Genomic DNA, 24,640 nt, shown 5'->3' on the forward strand with positions numbered 1-24,640 from the left:
AACCTTTTTATTGGGCCATGATACCAACTCCGCATTCTTCATCTTTAGGTTTAGGATATGTTAGTCATAGAGAGAGAAAAATGGGTACGGAACCAATAGCTATTGTAATTGATTCTAAGATTTTATTCTTAACTTTTGATGTATTAGATTACGAATTTAACGTGAAATCTATATCTTTTTTAATTCAACACTTGGTATAAGCGCACAAGCAGTTAGAAATTGGTGAACATATGGGAAATTTGAAATAATTCTAGTACTCATTCCACGGAAGTGTACAAACCAAAATTTTTTGACATTTCCGTGGTTTATTACAAGCGATATTATGAGAGGGTGGAATCAAACATATGATCTCGGGGGAAGGAGTAAATCTTTTGACCAGTTGAGCTTCAACAACTTACAATATGTTGTGTCTTGTCAAAAGAACTAGGCTTTACAGTTTACCCACAACATTTTAGTCATAAACAGCTAAACCTCAAAGTGGCTAAATGAAATCCCATAGTTGTTAATGAAGACTTACAACAAACATGTTCTGCCATGAAGTTAGCAGCTACTGAAGGAGAAATTTTTAATTGTGATGGGAACACAAGTGGTACACCACGTGTTTCGATAGAAGTGATGAGAAATTTTATTTTTGAAGTTATTAACTTTTTAGCACACATATCTTACAATTTGTATAATGACACGTGGTGTACTACCCCGTATATCGGTCATACTGAAAAATCTCTCTTACTGAAGAATGCACGAGAGTGCAAAACGAATGAATGTGAATGAATCTAACTCTACTCTTCGCAACGGGAGCCGCCAATTCTTTATTCTCCAACTCACGTTTCCATTTCTTTGTTACAATTCTTACTCATTTATACGAACTCCATGCCTCCCTCTCAAAATCGCAACACATTACAGCTTTGCAAGTATAGCCAGGAAAGGATGCAACTTGTATATTTTCGGCACAGATGCTTTGAAAATCTAGTCGAACTAATTCTGCGAGTTAAGGTCTAAGCAGTCTTGTTGCACCAGCTCTTTTCGGCCATTAAGAAAACCGAAAACCTGCTTCAGGTTTCCTCATGAAGGCCTGGCATTTCCAATTTTGAAGAATCTTCTCCGCATTTCCAATTTTGTAATGCATGTATCTCTGAAGAATCTTCCACCATCAAAGGTTCCTAATGAAATTGTCTTAATGTTAGAAAATGCTCGAACAAAGTGTAATTACAACTTTCCTGGAAAAGATTAAATGCTGGTAGTGCAGCAGTAAAACATGAATCAATATTGAAGATCCAGGACAATAAACAAATATTTAAACCACAGACATAGAGAGAACGAGTCATTTACTACTACAAGCTAGCTTAGACAAATATGTTTTAATTGAAAAGGGAAGAGGGGGCGGGGATCATGCACGACGTCTAATCTAAACACCTCTTCAGGAAGTAAGAAGCACAAGAACATCATCCCTTGTTTTGATAGAGAACATGTTTATTTATGAAATAAGAAGATACGCTCAATGGTTTACACTCAACGAGAAAACAATAAAACCCATCAAATTCGAAGTTGAAGATATTTCTAGCAGTATAAGAAGGCATACCTCTATCATCAAATAATGAAGTCAAGATTGCCAGACATACACATAAGCTGATATCTTCCCCTGGAATAAAGAGGATATTGGAAAATATTAGAAGACCCTAATGGTAATCCAAGAACAAAGAAAACTAATAATCAAACATTGAAGAACATTATTTATTCTCTCTCTATATATGTGTCATATAAGTTTCGTAAAGTATATTTATAAGAATGTATATCGTTTTCAACTAAGTTCAGCAAGGGCTAGTAACAGATCAACATGGCTATATCGACTCTGAAGCCTGCATATGTACTTAAGCACAATCACTTCAGAGAAACTAAAAGTTCTTGAGATTCCATATATGAAACAAAGAGCTCCATCAAAATGCGATGTTATGTACAGTGGTATTGTTTAATGGAATTAACTAAGCAAAAGATGTGAAGTCTTTACCGTTATGGCACCAAATTAGGAGGGTCTTCCCTTCACTTAGATTCAACTTTGCAAAGTTCAGAGCAGAAGGGAGATTATTAAACAAGGAAAGCGGATCAAGCTTTGATGTTTGCCAAGGAAAGTGAAAAGTTAGTGGAACAATTACACAATGAAAATGAAAATAAGAATGTTATCCTAATATTCTTTTGAACTCACCACCATAGGAAGATGCATATATGCTTTAGCATTTTGACGAGAAGCAGAGATCGACTCTTGGTCACAATTTAGTATGCAATCAACTTTGCATACTGCAGCTGCAACAAATAAGGTAGACCGAAGGGTAAGCCAAATGAATTAACAAATACATAATGTTGCTGACATAAGCTAGATAGCAAAAGAGTTTTGGAAGGCAGATAAAATATGAACACATAAACATTCACATGCACTGATAAATAGAGCCAAAAATTAAGGGTCAGGTTGAATTTGGATGCTAACAAACCATAAGTAGTTTTGAACATACCGGTTGAAGATATGCCTACAGCAAGACCTGTTGAACCCAGCCGCGATATAGCACAATCTTCGTCACGAGAATTTAAATCCATATTTGTGTTTGAAATATCCAAAGGCAACGTCAAGTGATCGTGCAAACAATGAACCGAGTCAAATTCGGAGCGTTGACAGAAACCTGAGGGGCAATTTGCCCCCTTCGAGCACGATAAACTTGATCCTTCTCAACCATATCAGCTACCATCTGGTTACACAAAACAGGCCAGGCATTTATAATATCATAGGCATGATTCCGGAAGAGGGTGGGTGTTAAACCCCTTGCCCAGCTTTCTTCCATCATCACCGGCTCCTGCTACGTAATTCCAGCTAAATTCTGAACTAGTCCTGTGTGGTACAACACCATCGGAGGCAGAGGCAGAAACAAGAATGATGGGTGTGAAATCCCATTGATTCATGGTCTGGAAGTTCGTTCAACCAAATCAGTCTTTTGAGATATACATAGAGGGCGCAACGGCTTTTTCAATAAAGAAGCAAGCGAGGCAACGTCAGTTCCGCTAGCTTCTGACCGTTGGGTCCATTCGCTTAATCGATCCTCGATAAATAAAGGCACAAGGGACTATGGAATTAACACACAATTCCTCAAGTCCATTCTCCACTCTCCTTCTCTCCATGCCGCACCCCTTAGATAAACATAGGGCACAACAGTTTCATCTTTTTTCATGCATTAGAATACTAATTTTAACTGTAACGTAGTAGACACATATCTGCTTTTACTCTCACATATGCTGGCAAGTGTGAGAAATCAGGCATCAAAGTAATTTCAATATGTGCATGTTAATGTAATGAAAAAGAGTCAAGAATCGTAATATTTCCATTACTTGTTCTAACTATTTCAAGAAAACAAGCATGTCATTAATGAACTATTGTTTACAATTTGAAAAAGTCGTCGTGCACTTGCGGAACAATAAATTTTCTTATATATTCTCAAAGGGAAGGAAGAAAGAAAGGATGGAGAAGAAAGAGAGTTTCAACTTGAAATTCCCACATCCAATATGCAGTTTCTTGTTAAGCATAAATACAATTGCAAGATTAGAGTCAATCCATAGTAGCAAACTTTAGATATTAATTGTTATCCCAACCTCCATCAAATATCCAACACTAATTAACAAATCACTGATGGCCTTTAAGAATATTGGTTTCTACTTTTGGCAGCATTCTTGAGTACTCCTGTTTTGACAGAGGAGGCTGGATTGATGGCCTTTCTAATTTTGAAGATGTTCCAAGCAGTGTTAGCAATATGCCCCGTTGTTGCAAACACATCCTCAGTTGTCTCCCCTGCACTCTCCCCAAACCTGCAGTTTCTCAACATTAATAGCAATTCAACTAACATGCAAGAATCATCTGTGTATGTATAGTAACGGGAAACATGTACAATTAGAAATGGTTATTATTTTTTAATAAAAAATAGAATCAGAAATACACTACTCAGGCTTAAGCCGTATATAAGCACAATTTAGTGCTTCATCATGTAGGATAGTGTCTCTCCAGTTCTATTTTTGATTAAAAGTTTGTAACGGTACATGTTCTATTAATCGAAACTCTTCAAATGTAGAGTCTAACATTTTCGATCATGTTTGTATAATTGGCCATTATTACCTGTTGCTGACAATTCTAGTTGCAGCACCTGAGGTGGCAGAAAGAGCTTGTTTCTCAGCAACTTCAGCTGCATCCAAAATTTTATCTGCAGTTTGCAGGATGAACCATATATCAATATGTAGATTCTTATATAGCCTTGGCAATGTGAAGAGAATTTTCAACTACGCATTCAAATGACGGCTAGATTTATATGTTTTATATGAAAGAAATCATCATATATGACGGTCTACTAAATCCCAAAAACGCAATGTATTGCAGAATTTTCGACATGAAGAATGTATGAATTTGAACTTACTGATGCCATCAAGTGAAGCCAAGAGGACCTCTCCCGGAACCATGGCAAAGAATGCCTTCCCTGCCTGGGAATTAACCACCGGACCCATCACCGATCTGGTCACAATACCAACCCCATCAAGCATAGATTTGCTCAGCTCTGATGTCATCTTTGACAAATTTTTCACACTGAATCATGGCAATACAAAAGATCCATTCACTTGAGAACTTTTCAATACACGCTCACAAAGTACTGCAAGGAAAATGTGTTTAACCGTTTTAAGTTCTCGTTGATTCCACTCTTCTTTGTCGCAGCAGAACTTTCACTGCTATTACTTCCTTGTTTTTTGACATAACTTTTCCCCTCCACGGGGCGAGCCAATGTCGTTTCCCCTCCTTTTTGGACCTGTTTTCCTCTCCCATCATACAAATTATTGTTAGATCTTCAAAAGAAATCAACCCAGATGACGTTTCTTATACATTTTACCATGTATTTAACTAATTGCGGAAATGTTGAGATGAAACTGATCATTTGAGAAAAAAGAAGAAGATTTCATTGATTCATTTTGTTAGATAATCATTAGACCCCAAAACTAGCTTAAGTTGTCACAGAATAAGCTAACAATATGTATCAAGCATACACCTTCACAGACATACATGCAAACCATATAAATGTTGCAACAATGTATGTCAAACTTAAACACTCCCTCAATCATGATTAAGCAACAAGTGAAAGAACGGGCTGAAAGAATGGGGAGGGTTCAGGGCATATTTTTACAGGTTTCGCACGTTGTGCAGTTCCTCAATTTGTAAAATCTATGACCATTGAAACTTTGTAAAATTGGGATTATAACCTGTGTTACATGTACTGTTTTAAAGTAAAAAGAATTATTGGCTTGACCAAATTGACTAGAGTGGTATGCTTTCCATACAAAGCAAAGTTTAATTCTTGGCTCCTAAATTTGGATGAGAGAAATAAATTTGGGATTTAGACAAAAGTCATAATTTATAAATTGACATGCATAAATTCACTTTTGGATTCATAAAGATAGAAATTTAAAAATTTTGCCTGAAAAAAAAAATAATCACTTGAAATTTTTAGGACATCCAATTCCTATGTTTAAATTTATTAATAGTGTTGTTTCCAAATTTTCAGAGAGTTTAAAAATAAAAAAAAATAAAAATACAACAAAACTCAAATATGAGTGGCCATTACCACCACATACCGTTATCAGCCCCGTCGCTAACACCCACCTTCATCACTACTGCCACTTTCACCCACCATTATCACCGTTGTTGCCATTACTAGCACATTTCCTAACTATTATCACTCATTTACATATTAATGACTCTATACACACATTAAATTTCATTGGTTTTTTAAGTTAAGCAAAAAAGAAAATTCACAAATTCTAAAAATAAAATTCCGTCATTTTAAAATTTCTTAGCAACCTTAAATTTTCTCATTCAAACAATTTTGCGTAAAATACTAAAATTATTTCACTTGTTCAAAACACCAAAAAAAAAAAAAAAAAAAAAAAAAAAAAAAAAAAAAAACCTGATTGGTGTAAGCATTGCTACACATAAAGATTCCCCTCACAATCTGACCAGTCCCTCCTGCAATTGCTTTGGCCAACACATTATTATAATCTTCAATCCTTGGAGCATACTCCTTCCAATCAACCCCCTTATTATTATTATTCTTGGTCAATGCGGTACTGAAGCAGGAGTGTTCTTTCAAATACGAATCCAGAAACCCCAAGTTACTTTCGTATTGGGCGGGAAATGTCACGCCGTAGCTCAGAGGATCGCCGTCTTTCATGGGGAGGGAGAAGAGATAGTGCAAAGCGTCGAGCTTCACGACCGGCTCGTCATTTGTCAACGGCCACTGAATTTCTTCGCCGACCTTGATTATGGTGGCGAGCGAGACGTTGTTTTCCAAGATGTTTTCGAGGACGAAGTCGCCGTTTGCGAGCTCTAGGGTTTCTCCTTCGTCCATGAGGTGGACTTTGCATCCTGGGATTCGGAAGAGGACTTGCTGCTGGAGGTTTTTGGGTTGTTGGTATTGCTGAGTAGGGTTTTGGGTTTGGTACTGCGGCGGAGGTGAGGTGGGAGGGGAGGTTTTGTGTTTGGTACTGCGTGACCGACTGAAGCAACCCATTTCTATGCCGGGAAGGAAATTGTCTGTACTTGTTTCACCGAGGGGTTGGAAAGAAGATGATCGGGAAAAGGTAATGGGTTAAGAGGAAAAGTTGTAGGCGAATTTGATGCTTTGTCATCCTCCAAATTCTCCACTGAAAGCCATACGCATTAATTACATTAACCCCAAAGAATCAGAATAAAGTTGTTTGAGGCTTTCAGTGGAGAATTCGGAGGATGACAACTGTCTGCATGATGCTGGATAATCAGTATAAAAGTACAGACACACCTTGCGGTTTCCAAAGAAAGTCTGAAGTGTGAACCCAAGTGAGAAATGTTGTGGAGATTCTCAGCAAAAGATGACTTACTATTGGCTTTCTAACACTTTATAATTTACCGTTAATTTTCGTATCAACATTATAAAATATTAGGTAAAAACTTGAATTAGCAGATAGTTCATAAAAAATCTCATTTTTGAGGATCTTCTTAACATATCTCTTATTTCATATAATCGATATTGGAATGCTAACAACCTTCTCAATACATTTTTATTTTAACTTTGCACTTTTTTTATACCACACGTACTCCGCTAGCACTCAAAACTAAAATTTTAATTATATTAAAATCTCACTAATTTTTTTTTTTCATTTTTGTTAGTTTGATTACAATTTGAGTTTGTCAACCAAACAGTAATTTAATTTTTTGTTTTGCGTTCTAATAGAATGCATGTGGCATGAGTAGAACTGAGTAACTAAGTTTACTTAGTAATTGAGTTTACTGTAACGATGGTGTCACTTTAGAGTTTAGACAAAATATTGTCACGTGCAAGTTTTCATCACATGACATTATATTAATATATTAAAATATTAAATTCACTTGATTTTGTAGTCTCATCTTCTGCCAAGCAGTTTACTGTATTAGTTGATATGCAAATTCTCGTGTACAAACCCTAATGGTGCGTAATAAGTGTAGGTGCAGATGTGAGTGACTGGCCAACCGACTCTTCCACGATTCAGTTCAATTGACACTAAAATTCTTTCTTATGGATCGTAATGGTGCGTATAATAGGCTATATCTTAGTTGATGTGTTTAACATGATTAAATTTTCATTTAGCAGACTTATGTTGTGAGATATCAATGATCGAAATTCATAATATGACAACATAACATAACTTACATGTAAAACTTCCATCTCATGTACAAATAACTTCTCTCTTGCCTGGACCCATTTAGGCCCATTAGGCCCAATATTAAACTATCATAAGAAATGTACTTCTCATGTTCATCAACAAAATCTTTACGGCCCACACCATCTCGCAACACAGACTGCAGAGAGAGTCTGAGTCATAGACAGTTCTCCCTCTAATTTCTCCAAAGCCGAAATCCGCCATCCATGTCTCTGTCGCCATCGCCGGAAAATCCAATCCAATCTGCAGGTCTCTCTCTCTCTCTCTCTCCAAATTGCTCTCTGCATCAAAATCTAGAATCTCTAAAAGCCTGGGAAACTCCAAATACATTCTGTTAACTCGTACTTAACCAGTCTGTCTTTCGAGTCACTTGAACTCACTTAGAATCCTAGCAAACTGCTTGATTGCAAAAAATGTCAAATCAGACAATGCCTGTCTTATCCGACCGTCTGTGTTTATCTAACTTAATTGAACAAAAAGCTCGAGATTATGTGACATTTACCACATTTTCTGATCTGTTTTCATTGCTTGGTTTAAGAATTTCGACTCGGCGGTGTAAAGACTAAAGAGCTCAACTTTTGAGATATGATGATCGCCGCAGCGGCGCTGGTGGCGGTTATCCTTCTGGTAGCTTTCTTTGTGATCCCACGAGGCCCAAAATATTCTACTTTCTTGTTGGTTAATCTTGAAAGAGAATATAAAGTTGTACTAGATTAAAAATAGATCAATTCATCTCAAGTTCGAGTTGTGAAAAAAAAGATGTTTGTTGAATGCAGGGCAAGCGAAGAAAGTAGTTCCAAACGAGAAGGTAACTGCAACCGTTAACACCACCCAAAGAAAATACTTTTTAAGAGAGTTTTTGTGTTACCGATTGCCTTCAAATGACCTGTTTTTCTTCAGCCAGCCAGAATGTACATGAAAGCTCAAGTCTCGTTGCATAATAAGCGAACGGATTGTTGGATAATTATTAAAGACAAGGTAACGTTTTGATTTCTCATTTGATTAGGAGTTAGGGCTCTCTTGTTTTCCATTGTAACCACACTTGCATAATCCTTGTAGGCATATGATATTACCTCGTATGTAGAGGAGCACCCGGGTGGCGATGCCATCTTAGATCATGCTGGGGATGATTCGACTCAAGGGTTTTTCGGGTGAGTGTCGCTTGTTTTCGTTGTCACTAGATACAACCATGTCTTCTCCACTCATGACAAAGTCTCACTCACCAACTGATCATTTCATGACCAGTTTTTTCACTGGCTGTGTTAATGTTTATGACTTGATAATATTCAGAAAAAGGCTTGTCTCATCTACTTGGGATTAATTAGTTATGTTTTGACGTCAGTGTCACACAATCACTTGATCTATAACTGAGAAAGAAATAGTTCCGAAACAGGAGAGGTGGAGGTTTTGATCTCGTGAACTATGCTGAAAACCGAAACTCGCTTCTTCTTCCTTGTATCTTTCCTGGTTATTAAAATTGGCACATTCTTTGCATTTGCAAGGTTATAGCAATGATACTCCTGACAGTTGCTTGTTATCTTTACTTTTCGTGTTCCAGGCCGCAGCAGGCTGCCGGAGTCTTTGACATGATCGACGACTTCTATATCGGGGATCTGGTGCTGTGACCAACTTGGAGTCATTACTTTGAGATTCCATTCTTCTCTTTGCATTTTCTTTTCTTACAACATTGTATCTGTAAGAAAGCCCTTCAAAACTCGTATTTCATAGTAAATAAACACTTGTATTTTGCACTCCAATTCAAACTCGCGAAGTTTTTCACTAAAGATGCAAATGAAGGGGAGGAGCCAACAGTGCAACACTGGAAATGGAATCAAATCTCTACTTGCTATCCTTTAAATCTCAACTGTATAAGAATTTAAATTACATAACTAAAAACAAAAAGGTGCAGATTACAAATCAACCGAGGCAGGTCGGGTTTGAGGCTGAAGAATCAAATGGATTGAAGGGGAATCGAAAAAATGAGACTAAAATTTCTAATAACACATCAATAAATCAATAATTGAATGGCCAACCAATCTAACCCCAACAGATTCTTTCTTCTAACAATCTTGTCGCCCATCCGAACTTGAAACGTTGGGAAAATCGATCGAAAGGTGTTTTCTCCAATCACTTTCACTAGATATCATATTTCTTCGGCTGGCGCCATTGTGCCAAACTTCTGGCCAAAGAGCTCAGGAATGACAATTTCGGAGGAGCTCCTTTCTTCCCTAAATGCTTTCCTCCCAAATCCGTATATACTGGACCCATATCCTTGCTTCGTTCAATCTTCAGTGAAATTATACAAAATATTTCAGAAAATATAGCTCAGAAGTTGTAATGTTCTTAAAGCTATAAGCAGAAAGGCCTTAGACAGCATACCTTGAATATCTTCCCATCCTTTAAGTGATATCGAATACCAGACCAATTTATCGACTGAGAGAAATGAGAACGGAAGGCAGAGATGGGGTACAAAAAATTATCTACAATGAGTGCAATAAATACCTGCCGAATAAAAAAACAGTACATGAACATTAGAGAATACTCAGTAGCCATCATCAAGGCGCCCCAGAGCTCCAACTAGATATGGAGTTTGGATTTTCACATATAAAAAGATAGAGCTCACGAATGTCTGATTTTTCTACGGTACTTTGATATAAACCTTCGATCAGGATATTTTGGTACGTATAATATACAGAATTCAAGATACAGGCAATGAATTTCAAAATTCTTCTGAGGGTATAGAGATGGACACTTACAAGGCTCCAGTTGTAAGTCGCAAGTGAGAGTTTAGGCGCCTCCGGTGATAACATGTTGCATAGATGAACTTCTATCCTGGTCAAGTTCCACATCGAAAGAAGTTCGATAATTGTGCATGTCGCTAGGCAGCCTACCAGTTTCAATCCTGAGAAAGGGTGGATGAATGTTTAAGAGCATAAAAATAAGCACCAAATTAATGGCGAACGTGAGGATCTTTATTAAAATGACTGATTTGGAGAAACGTTTGATTTACTTTAGGCAAGAAATCATAATCCAAACGGGAGAGAGAATCAAATTTTATCTTGCACACTGGTTTTCTACATTAGTATTTGAGTCAACGCTACTAAACTACCTAAAAGAGAAAACTAGAGTGCTCACCACCAAAAGTGAAGGTTGTTTCCTCGATTGAATACCCCTTAATATACATTCGTAGGGCTGCAGTGATATGAATAATGGCCATTAAGAATGGTGCTACAAATCCCCATGAGAGATAGCAGTGGACGGTAAACAATGCACGGTTCATAATCCAGTTAACTGTTGTTGTATATGATTCCAACACAAATGTCTGCTTCCTCAAGTAATTCCAATACCTACAGGACAAGTCAAAAGATGTAAGCATGAAGTATGACTGCATTTTTTTTGTTTTTAGAGAAAACAAGTGTACATCACAAACCTTGGAAAAGTAAGATCACTTGCAAGCGGATGGGGGAAAACGGCAACTGGAGGTGATGTGATGAGCCTTTTATGAGCACCTGGAAAAGGTCAATAACATCAGCAACAATGCATAGCCACTTTAAACCACACTGAACCAAATCATGGAAAAATCCTTGATGTAATGTCTCCCTTCCCTTGTAAACGTATCCCCCCAAAGATGATTAAAAAACACAAAAAAACAAACATAGGGAGAGCACTAATTTAACACTCGAACAGCCAAAAGAAATGGTATGCACAAGACATGGTATAAGTTGGCAGGATAGTTATATCAGATTGACAAGATGATTGCATCTAAGCCTGCAGGTAGCAGAGAAAACTTCAATGGGTATATTACCGGCTATAGCTGCAAGAGTCATATCATCAGAGTAACCACCATTTTTAAGTCCTGTGACCACTCCATAGCGATCGAGTCTAAAATCATCTGCATGCATCTGCATAGAATTTAAAACAGTTGAAACCGCAAGAAATTTAAAACTAAAGCAGCATGACGATTTAGTGCACGCAAGACTTATAGAAGGCTACTGCTACTTACCATCATGCATCCTCCCCACAGAAAGAATGTCCTTCCACCAGTAGCAAAGCCCATTGAGCAAGGCTGTACAAAACAAATTGCATATGACTAGGATGCAGACTTCAATTAACATATAGGAGGAAGCTTAAGATAAAATACAAGAAATAACCACTAAAAATTATATACACGTTCATTTAGATGTTAAAATACAGATACATGTATATGTATTTTTTGAAGAACAAGTGGGTACCATATGGTATTCATAAATGCAGTAACTCCCTAAGCTTCCCGAAGGCAAATCAAGGGGGTATCCGGTTTGGATGAATATCTGCACATTATTTAAAACAGGATTAACACCATAACAGAACCCACAACTAACATACCACATATAAGATAGGATCAACGTACAAAAATCTTACATCAGGATTTTTCTCCATCTCCGAGGTTAGGGCTCCAATCGATCCAGGGTGAAGCCTAACATCGTCATCCAAAAACAATACATACTTGCTGTCTTTGTGCATTTTCTCCACTCCAATCTGCAAAAAGACATTTCGATCTAGTAATGGATATAATTAGTCACTACAGAATGTCATGCTTTAAAGTTCAAACCATGTATGCAAAAAGATTTAAACAGAGTAGGCCACAAGGCTAAAGCTCACATTTCCATATATAATTCTAAGTGCAGCTTTCCTTTGCCTTCTATTCTACATGAATCCTCAAAAGAAACCTTACACAACAACGAGTCTGATGCCTTATATAGTGTAGACATATACCCTACACTACTAAGACTTAGTAATAAGTTTATATTCCCCTATTCCATAAAGAAAAGAACCTCATCATAAAGAACAATTATAGGTACATAATGATTTGATAAGATAACACATAAACTGTGCAAGACCTTGCTATTGCACCAGCACAGTAGCAAACCGTAAATAATTTTAATCAGGTACATACCAATTGGTTGTGAATTTTCTGACTACAGGTTGTTGAAATACCAGCCACAACAATCTTAGCATCAACCTCATCCTGCAAGAAAATGAAGTTAAACTTAAAACAGATCATTCTGGGCACACATGCAACCATAAAAATGTTACCATTAAACTTATGCTTCCAAGCATATATTATATAACTTGTCCTGGATGTTCTTATATTAAAGAAACCATGATTATTGTTGCATATACCTTAAGCTCTGATAGTAGCATAGATACAGGACGATAAGCAGGGTCTTCTGTGCTTTCCACGATAAACATAAATTCTAAGTGACCACCATAGAGAGAAGTGACCTGCGTTCGTTAATAAAACAAAACAGCTCAGACCATATTGGAAAAAAACCTTGGATACAGATTCAACCTATTAAATCAGTTAGCACATGGATTTTGAACACTTCACCATATAATCTAATCATTTAAAAGGTGTTGATGGTTTCAACAACTCCTTTTTTTTCCCCAAACAAGAAAATATAAACACACAAGAGCGGACCCTCAAAACCAAAGAAGACTCTTGGCATCCCCGTCGAAAGCAAAGTGTCCCTCTAACCTGGGTTCTCCAGTTGTGTAAGTTGTGTTCTCCAAATCCCTTCAAAGGCATAACAACTGTTACTCTTGGCAGTTTGAGCTGATTTGAGTGCTCAAGTTCAGTGATATCATGGCAAAGGAAAGCAAAGCTATTGCCTCGTTGCATACTATCCTTCATCCGATTAATCTCTCTATTCCTGAGGGGGGAAACAGAACAGGAAAAAAACATTGAATACCAAGCAAAGAAAGGAAATTTAACATCGAAGAAGCACAGAGGCCATGCTAGTAGTTGATGTTACATTGAAGTCGGAATATAAACTCAAGTACCTGACATAAGCCGCACAAGCCCATCCGAAAGCAAGAATCAAACAGATTAGACATCCCTACAGCGCAAATACAGAAATTTAGACATGCCCACCAAAAGAAAATATAGTATAACTATGTTAATCTAATATCACAAACATATTGAGCTTCCAAATCTCAGACCCAACAGAGTGTAATTTGAACTTCTTATGAAGAAAAACCTAATCTTTCAACTCGAAAATAACACAAAGAATCGCCTAAGAAAATGCGAACTCGAGGAGAAATGTAAGCCGATTTTTGACGTGCCAATAACAGCTCCCAATCCCAAAGCAGTCTAATTTTTTCAGTTCAAACCTCATTTTCTGGATTTTTGACTTCTCTCACCCAGAAATCATATATTTGACCTCCATTGTACAAATATAACGAAAATTACTTTTAAGCCAGAAAGCATGAAGCTTTAATTTTAATTTTTTTAATAATCGAAAATAAAAACTGCCGCCATAAATCAAAATTGAAGAATTCAAACTTCGAATCGAAGAATTTCGCATTCCCAGAAGCCGAATTCAAATGCCGGCAAGCAATTCATCCCAGACCCGACCCCAAATAACAAATTAAAACCCAACGAAAAGAAAATTTTCAAGTGAATTTCTCGGCAACCAAACGGACCCGGATCTGAACGAAACATAAAATGGCGAAAAAATCTAAATTTTAAGGAAAAAAACAAACCTGGATCTGAACGAAAACTGCTAGCGGGCTGCAGAACGCTCTGCCGAGAGAAAAGAGGAGCGAATCGAGAGGATCCAATGCAGACATTTTTATTATTACGCTCGTGTTGCTTGTTAGAGGGAGGAGGAGACAAAGATTATGGCGAGGAGAGAAGCCGCAGACATTCTCTCAGATCGCCATGGCCGATGAACAGCGTCGATAATCGCGACGGAGATAGGGAGGAGAGAGAGATGGACAGAGAGAGAGAGAGAGAGGGAAAAAAGGGGTTCGAGTGAGGGAGCGCGTAATTTATAATTCGCAGGAGAAAGGGAAATTACTAATTGGCTCGCTGGCCACACAACACAACACGAGCAGCAACAAGAATAATATAAACAGAAGAGAGCAATCCTGTCGTGTGTGTGTGCCCTTTTGCTGGCTTTGCTTTTTTAAGGAAGAGAAAGGGTTGAAAAAAGGTCGGAGGGTGATCCCCTTAACAATAATTCCTGGTTTTTCATTCGTTGCTTGGTCCGACACCGCCTCATGTCAACGATATTATTTACGTTAAACAATGGAAGGATAAATTAGCATGGTCATATCGAACTATTTCTAGATTCAAATTTAAGATTTTTCGCCCATAGACGATGAAGAATATTATTAGAACTAAGTAGAAGTATTAAGTAGCATGATGTTATCAATTTTTATGTTGTACAAACATTTTTGGGCGTAAAAAAAAAAAAAAAAAAAAAAAACTTTTCCACATCAGAGTTTTTGCGCACATATCAACGTCAAAATCTGATTTTATTTTAAAGAAAGAATGACTCCCAACATGTACGAAGCTAAGCATTTTTTGTATAGTATAGACTCTAGAGATGCGGCAGTTTATAATTTTATAGTATATTTAATTATTTATGTGCATAAATATTAGTATTGTGCTAAGCAATTATTGACCATGAATCAAGACGATTCGTGTACGCTAATTGAGTTTTATTAAAATACTTGTTTTGATTTATTTGATCAAATAACAATGGTAGGCTCCAAATCTAGACTAAGGCTTGTTTGAAAATATTTTTTTAAATAACTGAAAAAAAAAAATTAGATATGTATTTCTTGCATGAAACATTTAAAAGTGTTTTTACTAAGAATTAGTTTAAAAAACATTGTCACCAGAAACGCTTTCAATCATTTTAAAAGTACTCCCAACAAGTCCTTCATCAGTTGGCTATAAAAGTGATTTCTCCTCCCCATGGTGTGGACCATTGTGATTCAGTTGTATCAAAACTAAAATAACAATGGTGGGATTGTCGATACTGATAGCAACACTCCCACACCAACAAACAAACAAAAAATACCAAAACCACAACTTTGGAATTCAGTAGAACGAAGAAATACTTAATTTAATATTTATCCGTTTACGAGCGTAGTTCTGTTTCGTATTAAAAATTAAAATCCAATGTTTTATCTATCAACAATTAATAATCGTTCATGTATATCTTTTTATGTTATTCAATAACAATTAATTATTCGCATGTGTTCATGAATACGTAGGAATTTTCCGAATTTGTCGTGACCTAAACGATACGTGGCCAATTGGGCATGACAAAAACATGTCTAGGATGCTAAAAGTATATTCCATGTTCGAAATATTATACGTCTATTTCATAAGCCCACACAATTGAGTTGAGATTTGATCGATTGGATAATGACAGAGGCCCATACAAACGCATCGTCTTGTGGTCATATGCATAGCAGGTACCAGTAGCATTCATAGAAACTTTATGTTTCAATGTTTCATCCAACATCTTGAGCTACGTGCAGAGACAACTTTGGGTCCGGGGATGTGGGGGACTGACAGCATTTGTAACTGGAGGAGAATAAATGGAACCGGATTCCCCGCCGAACCTAAAGGAACTGAGCTTAAAGATCAAATTATTCGGGTTATTAAAATTTGATCTAACGGTTACAATTATTATAACTTTTAAAAGAGCCCCCTGTTTGTAGCCGTTGGATCAAATTTTAATAGCTCAGACCATTTGATCATTGGGCTCAATTCCTTTAGATCCGGAGAGGATCTGGTTCCAGAATAAATTGTCTCAACCTTCGACGTAAGGACAACGATCGTAGTATAGCTCGTTAATGCACATCATAAGCTGACACATACATAATTGAGACTAATAAAAGATTAAAAAAAAAAAAGGGTAAATCTTAGTTTACTACACTCATGTTTCGTGGTTTTCAACTTTTAGTACATCAAATTTTTTTCGTTCTAGAATCATACCTAAAGTGTAGACAATCTCATACATCTGTTAGTTAAATTGTTAAGTCTTCCGTTAATTGATGACGTGGCGACTATGTGGACAATGACTAGACGTCACATGTCATTAAAGAGTCCAAGTGGAAATTAAAAATTCAAAAATAAATTATTAAAAAAATAAATAAATAAAATAAAAAACCAGCCTTCCCTGAATCCCACCCGTGCCCACCCTCCCACCCCTTTCATTTTCTCCAGTTATCTCAATCTCTGATTCGTCCTATGAGCTCGATTCATGAGGAGGAAGACGATGGCGGCGTACAGATGGAAGTACTTCGAGGAGAACGAAGACTGTCCCGAAAAACCTCGAGCTATGGCGTCACAGAAATGAGAGGCCCCCATTACTCCCTCTTGAGCCAAAACGTCCTCCAGGTACTTCCCAAAATTTCATCTTTCTTTTCCCTTGGATTCATTTCATCATAATTTTTTGCTTTTGGGTTTTTCACAAAATGTTGTTCTGCTATGTAAATTTCAAAATTTTGGCTTGCCCCCATTCAAAATTTCAAATTTTTGCTTTTCTTTCCAGATTTTAGGACTTGGGTTTTTTAATTTGTGGAAAAGTTGATGTGGGTTTTATCATAATTTGTTGTAATTACCACCCCCAACATTCTTCCTTTCGCACCACTCCTACCCGGACTCCCGCCACTCCTCCCCTCGCTCCCACAACTCTTTCTCTCTCCCCATTCCAAAAGGGGCCCAATTTTCAACAAAATCCAAAAGGTTCAAACTTCAATAGTATCTGGCTGCAAGATTGGTGATGTAAACAACAGAGGGAGTGTTCTCCTGAAAGAGCTGAACCGTGGCGAGCTCATCGGATTGCAGCTTCCTTGGCGGAGTGACGACGAAAGCAGAGGCCGGATCCACATCGGCAAAAACGGAAAATGGCATTGTCTCCAGGGGGGCTTGGGGACGGGTCGGCTGTGGACCGCCAACGACGAGGGTTGGGGTGCAAGAAAAGGAGGAGGAAGCAGAGGGTGGGGTTTAAGAGAAGAATGGTGGAGGAGTTGCGGGTTGCAGAAGAGAGATGGAAGGGAGGGAGGGGTATGAGGGAGGTAGGAGACCGCCCCCCCGGGGGGGGGGGGGGGGGTGGGGTGGGGGAATTTTTTTTATTTTTTTATTATTTTTTATTATTTTTCAAGTGGCCCCTATTGACACGGGGGCGCTCAATCATTGTTTACATGAACGTTAGTTAATGGAAGACTTAACAGTTTGACTAACAGATATATGAGACTGTCCTAAAATTTACTCTGGGATAAAAAAAACTTGATGTACTGAATGTTAAAAACCATAAAACATGAGAGTAGTAAACTGAGATTTATCCAAAAAAATATACGCATACATGTAAAACCACAATTTGTCTATAGGGAGCACAACAAGGAGCCAAGTATTTTTCCAAATTGAATTAAGTGTATGTTTGAAAGTGCTTATTGAAAGGTTAAAAGTGTTTTTTAACAATTGAAACATCATAATATCTTGATTAAATAATATACTATCGTGATTAAGTTTCACTCTATATAGCATTATTGAATCTGTAATATTGCGTGACGGAAGTCATATTCAATTTCCATGTAAGTTGTCGCGCGGAAAGTGCTTTTGACTAAAGTGAGCTGTCAATGGGAAAGGCATGAGGAGGAGGAGCCATCTTCAATTATACATTTGGCATCCTCATCATGAATCACATGATCTTGCCAGTTTTGCAGCCGATGGAACATGTTGATGGATTATACAATTAACATGGCAACTTTTTATATTTTAATTTTTATATTTTTTATTTTTTGAGTTGAGCGATATTGTCGTTAAGTTAGAAATTAGTTTGCTACTGATAGAGTTCGAACCTCTGCGGTCATGCAAGGGTATCAGTCCTCCCCACCACTATGATAGAGGACCACCTGCCTTCTTATTTTTATATACGGGATAGTTGGAATAGGTAGAATTGTGATATGATATGGGGTCCTACAAACAAATCCTTCTAACTGACTTGTAAGTTGTACCTACAATTCTTAGTGGAAAAGCGACTGTTATCCTTCTGAGATTTTCACCATGGGTTCGCCTCCAGACTTTCAAGGCATGTTTTCTTATTAAGAATCCGCACGCAAGGTATGTGTATCATTCTCATTCTTAAACCTGAACAAACACAGAATGTAAAAGTAGGTCTCACATTGAAATTCAGTATGTCATGACTCGTACTTGAACAACTAGGTACGAGATGAGATCACCAGGGGAGTTGTTTATGACTTGAACAACGAGTATCATTCTCATTCATGACTTCTCCGATTCACGCTTCAAGGAGCACTGGGAATCTGGATTGGATGAGCTTTGGGATTGAAAATAATGGACGGAAAGTAGCACAATTGCAATGGAGATTCAGGCTGGCTAATTAATTTGCAAAAGTACTTTTGATCACACGAGTCGTATAAGAGTCAAGTCAGACAGATTCAGCAACTGGAAAGCATAAAAGATGGATGCCATTTTCAAACCACATGCTCGAAAACAGGTAATGCATAGACGATCAAGAAATAAATAACTCATCAGCATTAGGCATCATCGCTACATCATATGTAGAGCCTACAGATCAGGTATCTGGAACCGCACGTGTAGTTGCAGAAAAAACGTAACTTTTAGCCATAAATGCAAATAATTCTGCAGTGCGGTGAGTAACAATTGAAAGATAGCCATACTTCATATCATCGTGAGATTTGTGGTAATCATTCATTAACATTGGAACACCACGCTCACAGATTAGAGGGAAATGTATGTGTTTTGTGATAAGGGAATAAGGGTAAGTTGCAGAAAACATGACGGCAGTCTTTGAAGACAATTAGTTGCTGTATCTAGTTTCTATGAACGAATGTGAATAATAGCGTCCAAACTTCACATATATCACTAGTATGAACTGTGATGCACAATTTAATGATCTCAAATCGTTTAAGATATTCATTTTAACACCAAAAATTAGAGTTGTTATGGCACACATTTCTGATTAAGAGGCGATAAGGAAATAAAAACTGTAAACCTACTCCCAACTTTAGATAAAGCTTTAAAAAGTGCCAATATGAATTACAACGTGTATGACGAACCTCAGTCAAGTTCGTCAGTCTGCTGATTAACTGCATCGACATCCTCATCGTTATTGTTTCCTGTTAAGTGATGAAGCAACACACCAGCTGCAACGCTGACATTTAAGCTCTCCACGGCCAAAAATGATCGGAACTCTTCAGCTGAGCACGCATGATTCCCTTCCACGGTTTCAGTATCATCAACTCCACCAGCAGTAATTTCCATGGGAATATTCCCCGGGATTCTAATCAAATCAGTGCAAGATCTTTCCACCAAAGGTCTCAACCCAGTGCCCTCACTTCCCAGAACAAGAATTGTTGGTACACTAGGTGCAACCTTGTTCAAAGGTATAGCCTTGGCAGAAACAGAACCTCCAAGAACTCGCCAACCATTTTCGGCTGAGGATGTTAGGAACTGCATCATATTCTTGCAGTATCTCAACTCCATCAACTCAAGTGAGCCTGCACTTGCTTTGCTCACAACACCACTCAGTGGAGCTGAATTCTTTGCACATAACACCACCCCAGAAGCTCCAAAGAAGTAAGCAGACCTGATGATTGCTCCCACATTCTGAGGATCCGTAACCTCATCCAAAGCAACCCAAAGAGAGCCCTTACCTTCCTCAACCGAAACGGGGTCCAATTCGTTAATTTTCACCATCTCCAACGGAGAAGCATCTAGAACCAGACCCTGATGAGGTCGATTATCAGTAGCCATATTAAGATCATGCTTGGACACATCCTTTACGTTTAACCCAATCTTGTCAGCCATCATTAAAATTCTCTCAAAGCCCTTCTTGTCCTTCTTCTTCCTATTATTTTTGCTCAAATCCATCCCTTCTTGAACATACAATGCATAAAATTCTCTTCTTCCAGCTGACAAAGCAGCCAAAACTGGACCAACGCCATAAACACTTTGGCCAACCATCCTAGGCACGGACGATTCAGTAGCCTCTTTCCATGTCTTCTTACCCCAATCTTCCTGCCTATTCCACCTTCGAAATTCAGGTCTCTCACGTCCAGGTTTTACATCTTCCATTCCACTGAACTTGTTTTGAATACGATCCCACCTTGGATCATCAACAGCCTCCATTTCTTCTTCTTGTTCATCTCCTTCTTCTTCAACATCTCCTTCTGTATCAGCTTTCTCAAATCTTCTGTCCCTCCCTCGGTAATCACTCTGATGATCCTTTACCACACTTCCCCTTCCAGTTCTACTTTCTCTACCCCATTGCTCCGATGTACCACTTTTCCTAACATAACTTTTTGCTGTATCGGCTTCGTCCAATCTTTTGTCCCTCCCACGGTGATCACTCTGACGATCCTTTACCGAAGTTCCCCTTTCAGTTCTACCTTCTCTACTCCCATACTGCAATGGACCACTTTTCCTAACGTAATTTTTTCTTGACACATCCCAAGAAGCATGGCCAGTTTTCGAATTTGTTTCTTCCTCTAACCTATTTCCCGATTTTCCCCAAGACGACTCACTACTATCTCCATCTAATCTCTTTGCCGCTTCTCCCCAAGAACCATTATCACTAACTTCCTCTAACCTCTTAGCAGATTGCTCCCAAGACGAAACAGATGTCTTCGCCGTAGTTCCCTTCTCCAACCCTTTTGCTCCCCTAGCTTTTGCTGCCGGCAACCACGGGAGTCTTTTCCTAGCTCTACCCACACCACTCCCTCCATCAACTCCCTGACCCGAGCAACTCGAAAAACCTCTACCTCTTACAAAACACCAACTCTGTGCACCACTTGTAATCCTAAACCCACCAGAAACACTTCTGGGTTTTGCAACAACCCCAGTTTCCAGAAACTCACAATACGAACCGGTTGAAAAACGAACCAAATGTGACAACCCACAATTTTTTTCACCAAACCCGCATGTTGGTTTTGTGAGTTTGATCGACCTAAGGTTTATTGGGGGTTTTGGATGAGACCCGATTTGTAAAGATTGAAACTTTGAGGTGTGAAAAGATTCGGGCCTCGAACAAACCCTAATTGCCAAGGGAAATGCTTGGCCTTTTGCTAAATTCGCATACATTGTATTTTCTATTTTCAAAAATTCAGAAAACTCGATCCGAAAACATAAAAGGGGACGCAGAGAAAGAGCAAAAACCTGATTCAAAAACGATTTCTGAAGAGTGTCGAAGGCTTTTTGTTCACTGTGAAGCTTCTCCGCACTTCAAACGACTTCGTATCGCTGAACGGTTCAAGCCACCACCATGAAGCTTTGCTGAAGAGTGAGGATGGCGGGGAGGTTAAACGGCAGCCTTGGAAGATAAGATACTTTAAGCTGTCAAACGACGTCGTAGCCCTAGAACCTACGAGTGAACCCGACCCATGGATTTTGATGGACTATAATGCCCCTTAACCCGTTATTTTTTACCTTTTTTCTCTTGGTTTTGTTATGTTTGTTTACTTAATTCATTGGGAGAGAAATAAATCAAATAATACTTAATTTTGTTAATTTGTTGGGAGTAATATTTTTTGTTTTTTTTTATGAAGCAAAAAGCAAAAAAAATAATTTGCAAATGAAAAAAATGGAAACATAGGGCCAAATGAGTCATTGTGTAGCAGATTTGACATTTTCTTGCACCCGTAACCAAAACCCGACCGAGCCAAACGACCCGCGATATTTCACAAGGATATTTCCGTCAAAACGGCCAAACAAAAACCTAGAACTATAGGGAAAACAGGCCGTCTTAATTCGATCTCTCTCGACTTCTCCGTTCTCCAAACAAAAACCTTGGAAGGCTCGAAGCAGAGAAAAACCCTCTCCTCCCACCACCGCCTTTAGACGCAATCATGGGAACTCCAGAAACATCCCGGGAACCGTGCCCCGACCGCATCCTCGACGACATAGGCGGCGCCTTCGGCATGGGCGCTGTCGGCGGTTCCGCCTTCCACTTCATCAAGGGCGTCTACAACTCCCCCGCCGGCGCCCGGTTCATCGGCGGCTCCCAGGCCGTCCGGATGAACGCGCCGCGCGTCGGCGGAAGCTTCGCCGTCTGGGGGGGCCTGTTCTCCGCCTTCGACTGCACCATGGTCTACGTCCGCCAGAAGGAGGACCCCTGGAACTCCATCATCGCCGGCGCCGCCACCGGTGGCTTCCTCCAGATGCGCCAGGGGCTTGGCGCCTCGGCCCGATCGGCCGCCTTCGGTGGCGTTCTTCTGGCGCTGATTGAAGGAGCTGGGATCATGCTTAATAAGTTTATGAGCCAGCAGCAGCAGATGCCGGTTGTGATTGAAGAGCCGGCGAATATGGCCGGTATGCCTGGGCTTCCTCCGATGGGCCGGGATCCGGGTCAGCCTGGCCCACCGGAGATGGCAACGTCCGTCAGCAGCGGATCTGAGCCGAACTCGAGCTCAGGATCGTGGTTTGGAGGGTGGTTCGAAAAGGGGAAGGAGTCTGAGGCCAAGAGCAGCGGAAGCGCGACGAAGATTTTGGAGAGTTTCGATGCACCGCCAGTGCCGACCTTCGAGTTTAAGTGATTGATTATGGTAAGGATTAAGGAGGAGGGGTTTTCGTAGAAGGCTGATGATTAGATTGTATTTAGGGAGGGGGGAGGGGGGGGGGGGGTTTGGTATTGAACTGCGCGATTTGAGAAAGTTAAGGTTTTTATTTCTAATTTTCGCCGAAACGATATGTTTATGTTGTGCTCTGTCTTTTACTAGGTTTTTTGGAATAACCAAGAAATTATAGCTTGTATTATAATGCTTTTCCAATTCAAATTTGATGTCTTGCTTGAATCGTTGTTCCATGCTTTTGATCTGCAAAAGAATGTTTTGTAATAATTTCATGGATTAGGAGCGCTAAGAGTTTGCATACTTTGGATTGTTTTCACCGAATTCTCGTGGACAATGTGATAATTTTGTTGTGACTTGGTTTAGCATTTGCATGCTGGCCTTGGTGCTTGTCTGCTTGATCATCACGTTTTCTGTATTTCTCGTGTTCATGCATTGAGACTGGACTATTTTACACAAATTTGTCCTGGTTATATGGATATAGAAAGCTTTGGGAACCAGTTGTTGCGTTGAGGCTCGTAAGGTTCACAAAGAGTAGATGTGAATAGCATCATTCAAATTTAACTTAGGGTATTTGTAACCGCATGACGTTCTTGTTTATGCTTGTAAAGATTGAAGTGATCACATATGCAGAGAAGAAAATCCCCTTCCTTTGAGAACTAAGCCAGATAGTTTATGTTTCGTTGTTCCAAGCATTAGTGTTATTCTGTAATCTAAGCCAGTGGCATATTCATCCTGTCCTTTATGCCCCGAATAGAAAGTTGCTGAATGTATTTGTACTCTATGACCGTGCAAATATTTGGAATAGAACAATGCTGAATTGGTATGCATTGTAGTCCATGATTGTATTTGGAATAGAATGTCGCTGAATTGGTAATGCGTTGTAGTCTATGGTTGTGCAAATATTTGGAGTTCTGCTCGAACTTGTATTTTTTCCCCATGGCATTGCCAGTTGCCGATGCATGTTTCATTGGACAATGCTATGATTAGGGCGGTCTATGATTCTTTAATTTTGGCCATGGATTAATTGGTGGTTCTCTCTTTTCATTCTTTCAGTGGATGAACAGCCTAAGACTGCTATGGATATTTCATTTTTGCTTTGAGGCGCTTGAGGAGCAGTACATAGTAGAGACACGAAGCTCGCCACAACCATAACGTCGAAAGAAGTTGGGAAAACTCAAACAGTTAGGTGTTCCTGTGTAAGAATTAAGGATCATTGTTATACCCTGGCCGGTGTACTAGTTTCGAATAATTATTCGCCTGTTATGTTTCAGGGATTGTACGTTATACTCTGGCTGGAAAACTAGTTCCTTAATTAAGACGAATGTTAATTTCATGTTTCCATTAATGTGAAATTACTTATCCTTAATACAAACTCGAATGCGAATGACTTGGTTTCGGAACAGGTTGTATGGTGTGGTACATTCATCTTTGTCTTCTGCTCAAAATTTTATTTTGGTACATTAATCGTTTTGTTTTATATCCGCCCACAAGTCCG

At 38.8% G+C, this 24,640-nt stretch overlaps 5 protein-coding genes and 1 pseudogene across 6 annotated transcripts; 2 read left to right on the forward strand and 4 right to left on the reverse strand.

Annotated features, from left to right (window-relative positions):
* Positions 1 to 1,062: 1,062 nt before the first annotated feature.
* Positions 1,063 to 3,301, reverse strand: LOC137747350 (uncharacterized; annotated as a pseudogene).
* A 179-nt stretch (positions 3,302 to 3,480) lies between these two features.
* On the reverse strand, positions 3,481 to 6,848 carry LOC137717507 (senescence/dehydration-associated protein At4g35985, chloroplastic-like). The gene is made up of 5 exons (XM_068456896.1): positions 5,979 to 6,848; positions 4,696 to 4,826; positions 4,443 to 4,609; positions 4,148 to 4,232; positions 3,481 to 3,843 (listed from the first exon to the last, which is right to left on the reverse strand). Exons 1-5 carry the CDS (start codon positions 6,579 to 6,581, stop codon positions 3,675 to 3,677), a joined length of 1,155 nt encoding a protein of 384 aa, XP_068312997.1. The 5' UTR covers positions 6,582 to 6,848; the 3' UTR covers positions 3,481 to 3,674.
* Positions 6,849 to 8,331: 1,483 nt separating this feature from the next.
* LOC137745514 (cytochrome B5-like protein) lies at positions 8,332 to 10,035 on the forward strand. Its single transcript, XM_068485480.1, has 5 exons — positions 8,332 to 8,420; positions 8,506 to 8,554; positions 8,647 to 8,724; positions 8,806 to 8,897; positions 9,305 to 10,035. Exons 1-5 carry the CDS (start codon positions 8,332 to 8,334, stop codon positions 9,369 to 9,371), a joined length of 375 nt encoding a protein of 124 aa, XP_068341581.1. The 3' UTR covers positions 9,372 to 10,035.
* On the reverse strand, positions 9,573 to 14,651 carry LOC137745500 (uncharacterized). 2 transcript variants are annotated; one of them, XM_068485463.1, is made up of 14 exons: positions 14,272 to 14,651; positions 13,570 to 13,625; positions 13,265 to 13,439; positions 12,910 to 13,011; positions 12,683 to 12,754; positions 12,148 to 12,264; positions 11,979 to 12,056; positions 11,750 to 11,812; positions 11,552 to 11,648; positions 11,177 to 11,255; positions 10,882 to 11,093; positions 10,503 to 10,648; positions 10,126 to 10,248; positions 9,573 to 10,032 (listed from the first exon to the last, which is right to left on the reverse strand). In XM_068485463.1, the coding sequence occupies exons 1-14, from the start codon at positions 14,356 to 14,358 to the stop codon at positions 9,883 to 9,885; spliced, it is 1,557 nt and encodes a 518-aa protein (XP_068341564.1). In that variant the 5' UTR covers positions 14,359 to 14,651; the 3' UTR covers positions 9,573 to 9,882. The 2 variants fall into 2 exon arrangements, with proteins under 2 accessions (XP_068341564.1, XP_068341572.1); XM_068485471.1 differs by lacking the exon at positions 12,910 to 13,011.
* Positions 14,652 to 19,457: 4,806 nt separating this feature from the next.
* On the reverse strand, positions 19,458 to 21,857 carry LOC137748212 (uncharacterized). Its single transcript, XM_068488329.1, has one exon. The coding sequence runs from the start codon at positions 21,656 to 21,658 to the stop codon at positions 19,637 to 19,639; it is 2,022 nt and encodes a 673-aa protein (XP_068344430.1). The 5' UTR covers positions 21,659 to 21,857; the 3' UTR covers positions 19,458 to 19,636.
* A 446-nt stretch (positions 21,858 to 22,303) lies between these two features.
* Positions 22,304 to 24,491, forward strand: LOC137738618 (mitochondrial import inner membrane translocase subunit TIM17-2-like). Its single transcript, XM_068478106.1, has 2 exons — positions 22,304 to 23,118; positions 24,199 to 24,491. The coding sequence occupies exon 1, from the start codon at positions 22,423 to 22,425 to the stop codon at positions 23,107 to 23,109; it is 687 nt and encodes a 228-aa protein (XP_068334207.1). The 5' UTR covers positions 22,304 to 22,422; the 3' UTR covers positions 23,110 to 23,118; positions 24,199 to 24,491.
* The last annotated feature ends 149 nt before the right edge of the window (positions 24,492 to 24,640 follow it).

The sequence above is a fragment of the Pyrus communis genome, chromosome 1 (assembly GCF_963583255.1).
Source record: "Pyrus communis chromosome 1, drPyrComm1.1, whole genome shotgun sequence".
In the NCBI taxonomy this organism is placed as follows: Eukaryota; Viridiplantae; Streptophyta; class Magnoliopsida; order Rosales; family Rosaceae; genus Pyrus; species Pyrus communis.

What these genes read in the sequence shown, in the direction of transcription:
- LOC137745500 (XM_068485463.1), bottom strand. Translation starts at nt 14,358, where the DNA reads ATGTCTGCATTGGATCCTCTCGATTCGCTCCTCTTTTCTCTCGGCAGA. An exon ending in CGACTTACAACTGGAGCCTT is followed by an intron (nt 10,249 to 10,502) that starts GTAAGTGTCCAT and finishes TTTATTCGGCAG; the next exon opens with GTATTTATTGCACTCATTGT. An exon ending in AGGATGGGAAGATATTCAAG is followed by an intron (nt 10,033 to 10,125) that starts GTATGCTGTCTA and finishes ATTTCACTGAAG; the next exon opens with ATTGAACGAAGCAAGGATAT.
- LOC137748212 (XM_068488329.1), bottom strand. Translation starts at nt 21,658, where the DNA reads ATGTATGCGAATTTAGCAAAAGGCCAAGCATTTCCCTTGGCAATTAGG.
- LOC137738618 (XM_068478106.1), top strand. Translation starts at nt 22,423, where the DNA reads ATGGGAACTCCAGAAACATCCCGGGAACCGTGCCCCGACCGCATCCTC.
- LOC137745514 (XM_068485480.1), top strand. Translation starts at nt 8,332, where the DNA reads ATGATGATCGCCGCAGCGGCGCTGGTGGCGGTTATCCTTCTGGTAGCT. An exon ending in AAGTAGTTCCAAACGAGAAG is followed by an intron (nt 8,555 to 8,646) that starts GTAACTGCAACC and finishes GTTTTTCTTCAG; the next exon opens with CCAGCCAGAATGTACATGAA. An exon ending in GGATAATTATTAAAGACAAG is followed by an intron (nt 8,725 to 8,805) that starts GTAACGTTTTGA and finishes TAATCCTTGTAG; the next exon opens with GCATATGATATTACCTCGTA.
- LOC137717507 (XM_068456896.1), bottom strand. Translation starts at nt 6,581, where the DNA reads ATGGGTTGCTTCAGTCGGTCACGCAGTACCAAACACAAAACCTCCCCT. An exon ending in GCAATGCTTACACCAATCAG is followed by an intron (nt 4,827 to 5,978) that starts GTTTTTTTTTTT and finishes AGAGGAAAACAG; the next exon opens with GTCCAAAAAGGAGGGGAAAC. An exon ending in GGCTTCACTTGATGGCATCA is followed by an intron (nt 4,233 to 4,442) that starts GTAAGTTCAAAT and finishes TGCAAACTGCAG; the next exon opens with ATAAAATTTTGGATGCAGCT.